This window comes from Solanum dulcamara, chromosome 1, assembly GCF_947179165.1.
Source record: "Solanum dulcamara chromosome 1, daSolDulc1.2, whole genome shotgun sequence".
Lineage (NCBI taxonomy): Eukaryota > Viridiplantae > Streptophyta > Magnoliopsida > Solanales > Solanaceae > Solanum > Solanum dulcamara.
The window spans coordinates 4,313,526-4,328,006 of NC_077237.1; the positions used below are offsets into that span (position 1 = coordinate 4,313,526).

At 31.1% G+C, this 14,481-nt stretch overlaps 1 protein-coding gene across 1 annotated transcript; it reads left to right on the top strand.

Annotated features, from left to right (window-relative positions):
• The first annotated feature begins 1,652 nt into the window (after positions 1 to 1,652).
• Positions 1,653 to 6,214, top strand: LOC129898817 (pentatricopeptide repeat-containing protein At4g01570). Its single transcript, XM_055973506.1, has 2 exons — positions 1,653 to 4,220; positions 5,361 to 6,214. Exon 1 carries the CDS (start codon positions 1,739 to 1,741, stop codon positions 4,184 to 4,186), a length of 2,448 nt encoding a protein of 815 aa, XP_055829481.1. The 5' UTR covers positions 1,653 to 1,738; the 3' UTR covers positions 4,187 to 4,220; positions 5,361 to 6,214.
• Positions 6,215 to 14,481: the final 8,267 nt, after the last annotated feature.

The window sequence follows — 14,481 nt, forward strand, 5'->3', positions numbered from 1 at the left end:
TTTCCTTATCTTTTAGAAGGAAAACTGTATGTTTTGATTTAGTTTTGGGGCAAGTGTTCGTGTGTTGGAAGATTTGTTATCGGAAAATAGCTTTTTGACTGTTTTTACAGCAACTGCTACGTGTTTATCCCAAGTTAGTCTTGAATTCATAAAGAACGTTTTTTTTAAAGTTATATAGACTCTCTTTAAAAGAAATGGCACGTGGAGAGGAAGCTCTAAGTGCATTCTCTCCTTCTCCACTCTTTGAGCATATTAATTGAATGATCGATACTCACTTCTCTCTCATTTTTTAGTGATTTTGCTACAGTTAAGTGGATTCACCTCATCTCGAGAGAATTATAATATGCATGCAAATAATAAAAATATACTCAGCACAAGTTGTGTAGAATCAATCTACTATCATGTTTACCCCTTACCCTCTTAACGTTTCTTATATTTACCAGTCTTCCCTTGATATCTCCATACAATTCACAACTCAAGATATTAAATTTTGGAAAACGAAAGTTTGATGTTCCAAACTGTATTTAGTAATTCCGCCAACTGTTCGTATCGTATGGGTTTCCACTTTGATCCTTCAATTAGAGGTAGGTTATCAATATATGTCCATTAATTAAGTATATACAACAACAACAACAACAATCCAGTGAAATCTCATAACGTGGGGTCTGGGGAAGGTAAAGTGTACGCAGATCTGACTCCTATCAAGGTAGGACGGTTGTTTTCGAAAGACCTTTGCTCAGTAAAATCATAAAAAAAAGTCAGATAAGGATAAAAAGTTCAAAGTGATATGACAAAACAAATCAAATAACGAAAGCAACTCAGATAAAATAGAGCAATTAAAGAATAGAAAGTAGTAGATAATAATAGAAATCAGATCATTAATTAAGTATATCTCTATTGATAATAGCTAAAAGATATATTGTAAAAAGTTGAAAGGCGTGCCCAATTGACATGCATCATTATCTAATTTGTTCGGTAAGGAGGAAAAATAAGAGGGTGTGTTCGGTAATGAGGAAAAATATTTTTTCATCTTCGATTCGTTAAAATTATTTGAAAAATATTTTTAAGGAAAACAAGTTTTTCAAAAATGAGTGAAATGATTTTCTAAAGAAATAAGCCCCCCTCCTCCCACATATCCCTTTTAACCCTCTTCCACCTTTACCTCTCATAATTATTTTTAGGATAATATTTTTTTGTTAATGTACCCAATACAAGTTCACTTATTTTTCAACCTAACTCATAGAGTTTGTTTAGATCAACTTATTTTAAATGTTTTTAAGTACTTTATAATATTTCGATAAAATAAAATAGTTTTAAGTATTTGATTTTAAGTGAAAATAATAAAAATAAGTCAAAAGTTCTAACTATCACTTAGGACTAAATTAAAATTTTTAACTTATGAGTTTTGGCTTATAATTCATCAGTCAAAAATCAATTCAAATTAGGCTCATACCCTTCCCTCCTTGTACATATATACTTCTAAAAAAAAAATTGTAAAAGTTGAGATATATCAAAAATAACTTTTCTATCCCATAAATATATATTAGCAAGATTCGCATGATTTTTATTCAAATTTTACTTGTAGAATTATATTGTATATGTTGTTTGAATTGATTGTGCGCAATTGTCACAAATTAAATAATTAAAAGGGTTTAAAATGTAATTACAACCATTGATTTCCTCCTTTCTCCCGCAAAATGCAGTTTAATCCAAAACCTTCAGCTCAATTACCATTGCCATGGCCACAAATGTACAAAGAAATCTCTCAGTTTTATACGGTAGAAGACAATTCTCCGTCGCCGGAGCTGCAGACGGCGGTACGAGCTTGACGGCGGCATCTAAGGTCGGAAACTTGCTCGTCGTAGCTTCAATTGCAAAAGCTTTGATAAAGCCAGGAGGAACACGTAACCTAGAAAAGTACGGCGATTCAGTTCCCCTATCAGAAAGCCTAGTCCTTCAAGTTCTCCACCGCAACAATTTGGATGCTAAAAGGAAACTAGACTTCTTCAAATGGTGTGCTCTCAGACCTAATTTCAAACACTCCTCCGAAACTTACTCTCAAATGTTCAAATCCATTTGCTATAGTCATAATCACCGGGAAGATATTTTTTTGTTGCTGAACTCCATGAAGGATGATGAAGTGTTGCTTAATTCGGCCACATTTAAGTTGCTGCTAGACTCGTTTACTCGAGCCGGTAATTTCGATTCTGCTCTTGGGATTTTGGAATTTGTGGAGGGAGATTTGGATAATTCTAGTTGTTTAAGTCCTGATGTGTATAATTCTGTTCTTATTGCTCTTGTACAAAAGAATCAAGTTAATTTAGCTTTGTCGATTTTTCTTAAATTGTTGGAAACTAATGATGGGAATAGCATTGGGATTAGTAGTGCCGTTGCGTGTAATGAGTTGCTTGTTGGCCTTAAGAGGGCTAATATGAGAACTGAGTTTAAACAAGTTTTTGATAAGCTTAGGGGAGGGAATGTGTTTCCGTTTGATAGATGGGGGTATAATATATGCATTCATACGTTCGGGTGTTGGGGGGATTTGTCTAGTTCTTTGAGTCTTTTTAAAGAAATGAAGGAAAGGGGAAGTTGGTTTAGTCCCGACTTGTGTACTTATAATAGCTTGATTCATGTGCTTTGCTTGCTGGGGAAGGTTAAGGATGCTTTTGTTGTGTGGGAGGAATTAAAGGGGTCATCGGGGTTGGAACCTGATGCTTATACTTACCGAATTGTTATACAAGGTTGCTCTAAGGCTTACCTGATAAATGATGCGATAAAAGTTTTCAGTGAGATGCAGTACAATGGCATACGTCCAGATACTATTGTTTATAACTCCCTCTTAGATGGATTACTCAAGGCGAGAAAGTTGACAGATGCATGCAATTTATTCCAGAAAATGATTGAAGATGATGGTGTCCGAGCCAATTGTTGGACCTATAATATTCTTGTTGATGGTTTGTTCAAGAATGGGAGGGCTTTGGCTGCTTATACCCTATTTTGTGATTTGAAGAAGAAAAGTAATAATTTTGTGGATGGGGTTACTTATAGCATTGTCATTTTGCATCTTTGTCGGGAAGATAGTCTTGACGAAGCACTGAAGTTGGTGGAAGAGATGGAAGCTAGAGGGTTTACTGTTGATTTGGTTACTATAACTTCTCTTTTGATTGCAATCTACAGGGAAGGACATTGGGATTATACAGAGAGGCTTATGAAGCACATCAGAGATAGCAATTTAGTTCCAATTATTATCAGGTGGAAAGACAGTATGGAGGCTACAATGAAAGCTCCACAGAGCAGAGAAAAGGATTTTACACCCATTTTTCCGTCCAACAGAAACTTTGGTGATATTCTAGGCCAAGAAAACTTAACAGACGCTGATACTGATACTGCCCTTGGGGCAGAGGATGCTGAGATACACTATCAGGAAAGTGATCCGTGGTCATCATCGCCATATATGGACATGCTGGCTAATAAAGTTAGCTCCCAAAGTAATTCTTCAAGAATGTTCTCTCTTTCTGGAGGAAAACGAGTAGACACTAAAGGTGCAGATTCTTTTAATATTGACATGGTGAATACCTTCTTGTCGATATTTTTGGCCAAAGGAAAATTGAGCATGGCTTGTAAATTATTTGAAATTTTCACCGACATGGGTGCTGACCCTGTTATTTATACTTACAATTCTATGATGAGTTCATTTGTCAAGAAGGGATATTTTAATGAGGCATGGGGCGTTTTACAGGAAATGGGAGAGAAGGTTTGCCCTTCTGATGTAGCAACGTACAATGTCATAATCCAAGGCTTGGGAAAGATGGGAAGGGCTGATCTTGCTGATGCCGTACTAGACAAACTGATGAAGCAGGGAGGTTACCTTGACATTGTAATGTATAACACCTTGATTAATGCCCTCGGGAAGGCTGGCAGGATTGAGGAAGCAAATAAGCTTTTCCAGCAGATGAAAGATAGTGGAATAAATCCAGATGTTGTCACTTACAATACACTAATTGAAGTTCATGCCAAGGCAGGTCAGCTTAAGCAATCTTATAAGTTTTTAAGGATGATGTTGGAAGCAGGGTGTGCTCCGAACCACGTGACCGATACAACTTTGGACTTTCTGGAGAAGGAGATCGAAAATCTGAGATACCAAAAGGCATCCATGAAACGCCCAAATGTAGATAACCCTTTATGAGCAACAACTTTACACTTCAGGGGAGGAAGTTCAGGTATGATGTTCTTACATAAAATAGTTCAATTCAGCATTTGCATATTATTCAACATTGCTTAAAGAGTTTTTCTTCTGGTTTAAAGTGGACAATCTTTTAAGAAAAAGTAGTGGGCAATTCATATGGCTGGTATTCTGAGTACAGTTCTTTTTTTTCATGAATGTAAAAGCTGATAGATTTTCAACAAACAACAAACCAGGATCATCGTTGATTTCCTTTTGATATGTAGTCTGGAGATGTGAAGTTTGAATCACTGTTTGCCAATGATCTTGTTATTTTATGTTTTATCTATGGCTTTGCCAAAGCGAACATGTTTTTGATACATCACGACCACTTTTGAAGAAGTTGAGTATGGAATGCTCATTGGTAGCACATCCTGACCTTCTTAAACTAGAGTGTATATACTTCTAAGTTGAATTCAAATTATGTTTGGTGTTCAAATTTAGTTATCTAGAGCTGAAGTTAATTTCTACTTAATGGATAGATATTCAAGCTCATTTGGTTAACTCAATTCTTTATAACCAATGTTTTCTTATCGAGAAGGCAATGGGATTGGTTAGAGCTCAAAATCTTGATTCAAGGTTTTTCCTGGTCCACATAGTCTATATTACCTGTCACCCAGAGTTTAGATCAACTCAGGATTTGTTTATGGAGACTCGAAGCTTAGAGCATACAAATATACTCCTATATGAACTATAACTGAAAGATTTGGAAAATAAAAATGCAAAATCAGTCTCCCTGCAGATAACCTCTATTGATTGATTCATAGAAGTCTCCACGAGCAAGAGCACCACCCCCGAATGGGCCCTACAGCGCGCGGTGCGGATTTAGTCGGGTCTCCAAGGGCTCCGGACACCGGGTGGGAAATCAAAAAAAAAAAGCTATCTTCTACGGTCTACCATTGTTCTTTTTTATTAACCTTGAAGGGATGCCAAACATATCGCTAGAGTTCTCCAGAGATAGTATTCTCGTTTTTCTTGGTTGGTTAGATAGATTGATGAAGAAACTGAAAATATCACTGCTATCTGAGGGACGAGCTCTGCCTGATAATTGTCCTTATTCTGTTTCCTATTTATACCTCTTGCGTTTCCCAAGCTCTATGTCTTGATATTTACATTTGAACAAATTCTCATGTTTTAGGAGGCTCATGAAGAAGTTAAATTCATAGAACTTGGAGTGTTCAGAGTTCGTAACAAAAGTTAGTCCAAAAGGTTGTCAAACCCATTAAATTGGAGAAACAAAGAAGCAGGACATCACCTGACAGAAAGGTGATGATAACACAGAACTGAGCTCTCACAATGGCTGTTTCTCATCTTAGTGGGTTGCCTTGAAATGTTAAGTGTATGTTTGGTCCTCCTGGACAATGAGCTGCTGATGGCTAAATTTGAGATGTCGTGGGGAAGAATAAACTTGAACGTTAGAGAAAGCGACAAAGTTAGAATTGAACTTGTCACAGGAGCATGCATCGGTTGGCAGAAAATACATGTGGATTGAGACCTCATTTATTATTTTCACCAAAGAATAAGAAGGTCAACACATCCTAGCTGTCGATGAAGTGAGATGAAAATCATAGGAGACTAGGGTTCAATTCTCAGCATTGTCAAAAAACGTTAAGTAACTTCTTCCCATCTTTCTGAGCATTGGTTAACAGAGCTATGGGGAGAACATTGTTACTCTTTTGCTGAAGTAGGCATGGCTCTTCTCATAGAGATAAGGCGTTCAATGAAGACGTGAAATTGAAGGTTGAAGCAATGTGAAGCAGACGCTCATCAAAATGCGAGGAAGTGATGTACTAAATTATGGATGTATCAGTTGATTGAACAGTGCTGTTATGAACTTGGTTGAGTATCTTAATTTGTTGTACCATAGAACACATATGTATTTGTATTGCTTCCTGTTTCTACCATACTTGCTAGTTTTCCAGAGATTTGAATTGTATTTATTCATTCTTTCCCATTAAGCCCTGCCTCTGAGGTTGGGGTAAGGTTTGTGTACACTCTATACTACACTGAGTATGTTGTTGTTGATTCTTTTCCATTAGTATGCTATTTCCCTTACCGTTTTTAGCTTAAATCCTCCCCCCCCCCCCACGGTTTACCACTAGTTCATGGGAACTCAGTAGCTTTTGCACATATCCACGTATATATTATAAAAGCTCATTAAATATTTATAAAAAATTAATTGTGGCTAATTGTGAACTCAATTATTATTTATATCAATTTGAATATTCATAAAAACTCATAAGTTTCAAATCCTGGATTTGCTTCTGCTTGTTTGCTGGAGAGGTAAAGTTGTGATAGAAATGCTAGGGATCGTTTGGTATGTAAGATGAGATAAATAAGGATATCACATGTCATTATTTATCTCACTTTTTATATGGGATAATAATTTTACTATTTTAGTATAAATGGTGGAATAAAATAACTTTGGGATTAGCTAATAGGTGAAACCAAATATGGAACAAAGTTATTCTCAAATTTGTCATTTTAAAAAAAATCACGAGGAAATTATCTGATATTTGGGATTTGTCATCTTTCTTAGAGATTTTAATGAAACCACCACGTCAATTTCACTGATTCTAGAAGGGGATTTGATGAGCTTAACTTGAGTTTTTGTCCTAATTTGCTAGCCTCTTAATAGAGATTGTTCAATCTAAAAACAGTATAGAATCAAAAAGTCTTAACAAAAGAAGCAAACTCCTCATAAAATTATTTATAAAGTGTGGTCCAGTGATCAATATAAAATGGATTGAACACCATAATTTCTTGTGTTCAAATCCTAACAATGACAAAATACTAGGTGTTTTCTTATATGTGGCCTTAGGTGTACAATACTTGTTCCAATTGTTCCGGTGTATTCAAGTCGAAGCAATTGGATAACCGACTCAGCTCCAAAATCTCTTATCTACTAAAGTTAGTGGGGAAAATTACGTGAATAAATAAACATATACTAGTTAATTAATTAACATAACTATAGTTTAGCTAATTTACAATTCGTCACTAATATTTAGTGTTAATTACTGTTCGAGTTTGTACAATTCGTACGTTTGTATAATTCAAAAATTGTATAATATAATTTGTATAACTGTATAAAGTTCAGATATTTGTATTTTATACAAAATAGCTTAATTATCCACGAATTATATAAACCTGCGAATTATACAAAGCCAAGAATTATACAAATGAGACAACTTAAACTATAGCTACACTCCATAAATATGCAAACTATAGTTAAAGAGCCTAATTAAGTTTATTATAATGGTTATTTGCGAAATTTCTCCAAATTATTATACAGTAGAATTTGATCTAGCTATGTATAAGTAGTAAAAATGTACATAATATGTAATAAATAATTCATTCAAAATTTAATAACTTGTCTTTTTAAAATTTTAAAACTCGTAAACTCAAAATTCTAACTTTATAGATAGGTAAAATAAGAAATTAAAGATTTCAATACTCATTTTTTCATGATTTACAACAAAATATTGTCCAAAGGAAAATACTCCATACTTTACTTCCTGTACAAAGTTGTCATAATTATCTAAAAGGTTCTTTTGGACAAGAGAAGGTGAAATATCTTAAAATTAAGTTTGACATTAAAATTATATTATGTTTGAGAGAAGGTTATTCCAACCTTCGAAGTGGGATATATTAATCCCAGATTATAATTTTTATACTATAATTTCGAGATAATTTTGTCCGTGAATCAAACGACCTCGTGCTATGGCAACACCATGCAATGTTTTCCCAAGGAAAGACACCTCAATGACTTGACCAACACGTTAACAAAGTGAGGCCTATTCGTCAACTCCATTAATTTCCCAGTGGGCCCACCCTCCTCCTTCTTCTTCTTCCTACTCTTCACCAACGCCGCCGTATCTCCGCCGCCTTCACTCGTCGGAATCACTACTGTACGCCGGCGCCCTTGTCTTTGCTTGATTTCACTTAGCTCCATTTCGGGATTGAATTTCACAGGCCCGAACATGAACATTCTTCTCCGAGACTTTGCTGACATAGACGTAAGTCCACTAATATTCACCCTCTCCAAATTTTGCGAACCATAAAATCGGGCTGAATTGGCCCGATTTTGATTCACCGGCCTTATAACGGGCCGGTGAAACGAATTGGATCTAAACAAAGAAGATAAATTCTGCTCTTGATGTTCGAGTACATCATTTTCATGACGGATTATTTTTCCGCAGAAAATAATATCTGAAAATGTATAATTTTCTGAATCAGAAGATTCATTAAAAAACTCGAAAAATTCTTGTGAAGAAGAGGAAACTTTGGGGCTTTCATTTCCCTCATAATTCATTTGAAGATCAGATAAAGAAATTGTTTCAAAATTTTCTATTTCTTCTTCTTTTTGAGTTTCCTTTTTGTGTTTGAAAAACTTCATATTTTTTCTCTCCCTAAGATTTCAATTGAAAATAAAATAAAATAGTAGTAATATGCTGTGGACTGGTTGGAGAAGTGAATGATAATACAAAAATATATATACAATTTTGAAAATTGGTGTCTGTTCATTTTTCTTATTTTTTATTTTATGTTTATATCACTCCATTTTCTATGTAACTTAGGTGGAACGGCTTCTAGATAGAAAGAAATAGCACAAGTCTAGAAGAAAAGAAATTAAGGAGTTCACATGATTGTTATGCAATCAAATCACGTGGATTTAAAATTTTGAATTTATAAATTTAAATTAATTATCTAATAGATGTATTATAGTAATATAAAAAAAAATTGAATTGAAAGCGTCTAATTAAAATATTTTATTAAGAATTGAGATGTTCAATTAGAATAAGGCTTAATTCGAATATATAAATGAAATATTCTAACTAATTTAAATAGTTGAATATGTATTAAGTCCCCTGCACATGAGAGTTATATTATATATTCAAAAGAGCTTGGTAAGCTATGTTTTTTGGATTCCAAACACAAATTAAGTGCAAAAATTATTGTAACATAATAAGAGCGTGTTTGTATTGGCTTTTGACTTATTATTTATAAGTCAGAAGTAATATAATAAGTTAGAAATTCATATTTATGGTTATTTTTGTCACTTGTGTTTTAAATAAAAATAAGCTAAAATTCATAAGTTTGAATTTCTAATTTATGGTTTATAAGTCATAAGTTAATCGCAGAAGGAAAGGAAGAAGCAAAAGCTTTCGGAGCGGGACTTCTTTGGGAAAAAGAACTTGAATAAGTTTGTTTTTCTGAAGGAGTCGTCATTTTCTATTAGGATGAAGTTTCATGTCGGATTGCACACTAGCTTTGCCTTTCCCCTCTCTGCGTGAATCGTAATACTCGGCTTGTCGCTACTTTGATTCAAAAGGTAACCGACGGTTCCCACTTTAAGTGCAAATAAAACTATAACATTTTTAGGTACAGTATCATTCAAACAATTAAAATATTATTAGCAAAAATAATAATCAAATACGACTCAATCTTCAATAAAAATTAAATAAAATGAAAAAAATATTTGATCTCTATGACCAAACACCTAGTTAATACAATATAAAATTTTAATAAAATTATCAAATTCTATCGAACCGTGATTAAATATGTAGATTTACCACCGCAGCCAAACATCTTCTTTTCTTCTTTTTTTTTCCAATACCTTTCGTCATCACATGATCCTTGAAAGATGGAAATTAGAAACTAAGATAGGATTACTAGAAGAAAATGACCATAACGGAAATTATAGTTATATGATGTTAATTTAATTCTAACATCTAGAAGTGTTGAAAATAGTCATAAGTTTTATATATTAGAGTTATTAGAGGTTCAGAAATAAAATTTCATTGCTATTATATTCATAATCATAAAAAAGAAAAAATCACATGATTGATTCAATAAAAGAAAAATTAGACCCCCAAGTAAAAAATCATATATATACTAAAATGCATATAAATAATTTATTCAAAATTCAATGAGCTATTTTTATAATCAAAATAGTTAACCTAAAAAACTTAAAATTCTTTCATACTCCGCCTAATGCTCTATGAATAGAAGAATATGTAGCATTGAACATAGTAAACACAACATAATTGAAAGATTTTAGTACTCATTTCTTTCAATTACAACACAATATATCTCTATAACAACATATCTAGTGCAATTTTATATGTGAAGGCCGAAAATAATAATGTGTACACAGTTTTACCCCTATTTTGAGAAGATAGAGACGTTATTTTTTATAGATCCTCAACTCAAATATAATATATCAACGATAAAATATTTATCTAAAGGAAGATATATATTCTTATGTGTTCAATATCATACCATAATAATTGTATGATCTTGTAAGAAAGTAAATTAAAAGTACACCAATTTGCAAAATGATTCTAATTCACGTTAATTAATCTTCTTAAGTCAGGAAGGAAAGCGAAGTCAGCATCCAACTCTGGTACTAGCAAATGATGCCTCAGAAAAGTAAGTGAAGGATGAGGAATTTTTCTTTTACTATAAATTTCATTGTTGCCGGTATTGACATGTAGAACGGGACTCTATATTTATTCTTGTCTGATTAATCAGTTCTTCAAAAGATCTATCAGACCACGGAGTGAATGATTTGATTAATGAATATTCGATTCTTTAGAGGAAGGTTTGGAACCCTAATAGCAGAATCGAATCAGATTACCGGGTTGACTTCCATGCCAACACGAGTAGTTTAACTCATCACTACCTCATAAAAAAAATTGAACTTCTAAAAAAGTAAATTAAAATAAGCTTTAATAATAAATTATTTACACAAAGTACAAATCTCGAAACGTATTTCACAACATCATTCATGTGATTTTACCGTAATATCTAGGTGAATACTTTATATATATATATATATATATATATATATATATATATATATATATATATATATATATATATATATATATATATATATATATAAACGCTAATTATATGAACAATAGTTTTAGAAGACATAGAAGATAATGAATTTATTAATTACTTACTTTTTTTTTATTAACAATCCATGTTTAGTAAGCAAATAGACATTTATTAAATTCATTCTACAATTTGTATTAATTATAAATGTCGTACTTATTAGAAATGGAGAGAAATATATCATAGGCATCATTTAATTTAATTGTACATGTTCTGTTTTGGAATTCTTCTTTAGGATTGCTAAATTGAAAGTTGATGCGTCTAAATAATGTTAATCAATATCGTTTTTGGTCCTTTCATTTTTTAAATTGGCTTTTTGATAAAATATGCTATCCATAGTTAAATTTTGCTCCCATATATTCCTGGTAAACCCACATTCCACAAATAAATGAGCTCTCATTAAAGTTACTGTCAAATTTGAATTGTAAGAAAAAAATAAAAAATCAGTAAAAGTTAAATTAAAATATTTTAAAAGTCGTCCGACGATTAAAATCTGAATTTACTAAAAATTAAAAATAAATTGTAAAAATTTAAAAGTTAGTTAATTATCACATAATTTAACTAATTTTTCCTAAAACTGTCACATGTCTTTATTATATACTGCCACTTGGCATAATCCGGCTAAACTTTCTTCCTTTTAATTATATACTAGTATAGTACGGCCCGCGCGTTGCGCGGATGTTGTAAACTTATGATTATGATTTTATTTTTTTGAACATGTTAGATCATATTAAATAAAAAAAAATACCTAATTATTATCTTATTTTGCAATACAATATACCTAATAATAATTGAAGAAAACAACATCTATTTATAAATAAAATCATCAAATAACTTTTCGATATACTCCAAATATCATAATTAGATACAAACAATTTGAAAGTATAAAATAATTAAAAAATAAGAACACAATAATTTAAAGAATATTTGATAATCTCTCTAAATGAGTTCTTTTAATTCTTTTCGTGTCTTCAATATTTTTTTAATAGAAGAAAATATGATTTTTATTTTTATCTAAGAAAAAATCTTAAGTGAAAATTTAATTTTTCATCAAAATAACAATGACTATGTTAATGTTGTTGTTACAAAAATATACAGTGCAATTATTAATTAATTATTTTTACAACTTAACTTTTGAATTTTAGCTTCATGTTTTTTTTTATCTCTTCTATACTCTTATTCGTTGCCAATTCTTGTTTTTGCTGAAATTTCCCTGTTAGTAGTCTATGAACAGGATTCTCTCCACAGGTACAAAGTCTTACTCTAAAGAAAAAGCCTATTTCTATTCTAGAAAAGACGGTTCGAATTCGTATGCCCTTGTGTGAAATCAAAACAGAACAGACACTGTTTAAAAAAGAAAAATCATCACAAAAAATGAACGAGGTTAGAAAAATTATATTGCTCTTTTACTTGGTAACTTTCTTGATAACTCTCGATTTTTCCTGTTATTTTTTCTAACTTGTTCATTTCGGCGTATAGCCTTTTCCTTCTTAAGATCCTATCGTTTCTGCTTCAGCGGAATATTTTGATTCGGCTTCTTACATAAGATTTATACTTTACTTTTAATTGATTCAATACATTCTCAAATTTTGTATCAAATATTTTCAATATTATTTCTCTTTCCATTCTTTGCATATCATTGTTGCATTATCTATGATTTAATTTCTTTTATGTATTCTCTATTTATTTTATCTTAGGGGTCAAATTATTTTAATAAATAACCTCACATTATAATTTCTTTTATAGATCAATTTCTCTATTATGATATCTTAGTTAACTATTTTCTTTAATAATATCATAGTTTATTTGAAGTTATAAATTTTGAATAAAACTAAATTTAAATAGAAAAGTCGTTTGACTAACTTTATTATAAAATTTGTTGTTTGTTATTATTAATAAATATCATTATTTAAATATATGCAATAAGCATGAAAAAAATATTTTTAATATGATGCATCACATGTTAAAAGAAACTACATATTGAATATGATTTCTTGTGGTATTTATTGCGTGTAATAATGCACGTGGAAAATGGGGAATCCGGAGGTTAAGGATATGTGGGTGAAGGTTTTAGAGTTGATTTAGGTTAGTTAATTTTTTAGGGTATTTTATTATTATTTTATATAATTAAGATGAAGTGGAGCAGTTATAACCATCTCATAAACTGTACGTATTAAATTCAAATTTTAAATTTTTATCTTGATGTTTGGTTAAAATAGTAACTCTTTCTTAGAAATATATCTTTGAATTTAAAAATTCCTAAAATTACGATAAAATGGAAAATTTTCAAATAAAATATTGTCATGAAAATTCCTACTATTAAGAAATGAATTATTTGAGATATAATCTTTTTCTGCTATTTTGTTTTTTCTGATTTTATCCTTTCCTTTATAAAATTTAAAATGTGTTTATCATAACTCTCTCTCTCTCTCTCTCTCTCTGTATATAAAGCAAATTAATATGTTATTAAAAATATATATAAATCACTTTCTTATTTATTAAAACCTAAATTATAAGAAAACATATTTTCTTTTCTTTTAAGCATTGTAAATAAAACTTAATATATTAGTTATGCGATATCAATTTTGTGCAATTATTACAAATATGATATTTAATTTAAAAAAAAATTATGTTAAATTTATATTTATTTTGCTCAAAAATAGTTTATTTATTTTTATTATCTAGCTTCATAATGATTAAATAATCCATTCCGATATTTACCAAGACTGAAAAATCAAATACATCTCAATGATATATCTAGTTATTATCAAATTAAAGTTATTTGAAATAGTGTGATTTTTACTAAGTTATGAATATATCACATGAATTCAAAGGGAATAAAAATATACGTTTGACTGGGTCGTGGATGAACTTTTGATAAATATTGAAATAAAATATTTTTAGTGAGTCAGCCAAAAATTCTCCATTACATCCACGACAAAATGATCAATGATTTTATAAGATATTATTGTTTATCCTCTGCTACTTAATTTTATTAATATAAATTCTTCCTTTAGTTTCGAAAAACAATAATTTTAGTTAAAAAACAAGGAATCAAAAAAGAGGGGGGGGGGGGGGGGGGGAAGGAGTAAAATAATGTAGTAAGTAGTTGAATATGAGAAAAAATAAAATACCACTTATCACCTTTTCAATTTGAATCAGAAATAAAGTAATCCCTTAAAACTTCAAAGTTCAAATGATATAATGATTAATACAGGTTGAGGCCCTTCACGATCATTTTTCTAGCCGAAATAGAAATATGAATGTGTCTTGATATTTTTGTATAAAGTGAGTGCTCTGTTTCTTTCATAATTTCCTCTGACAACTCCTCCCTCCCTCTTGAATGTGTATGTGAT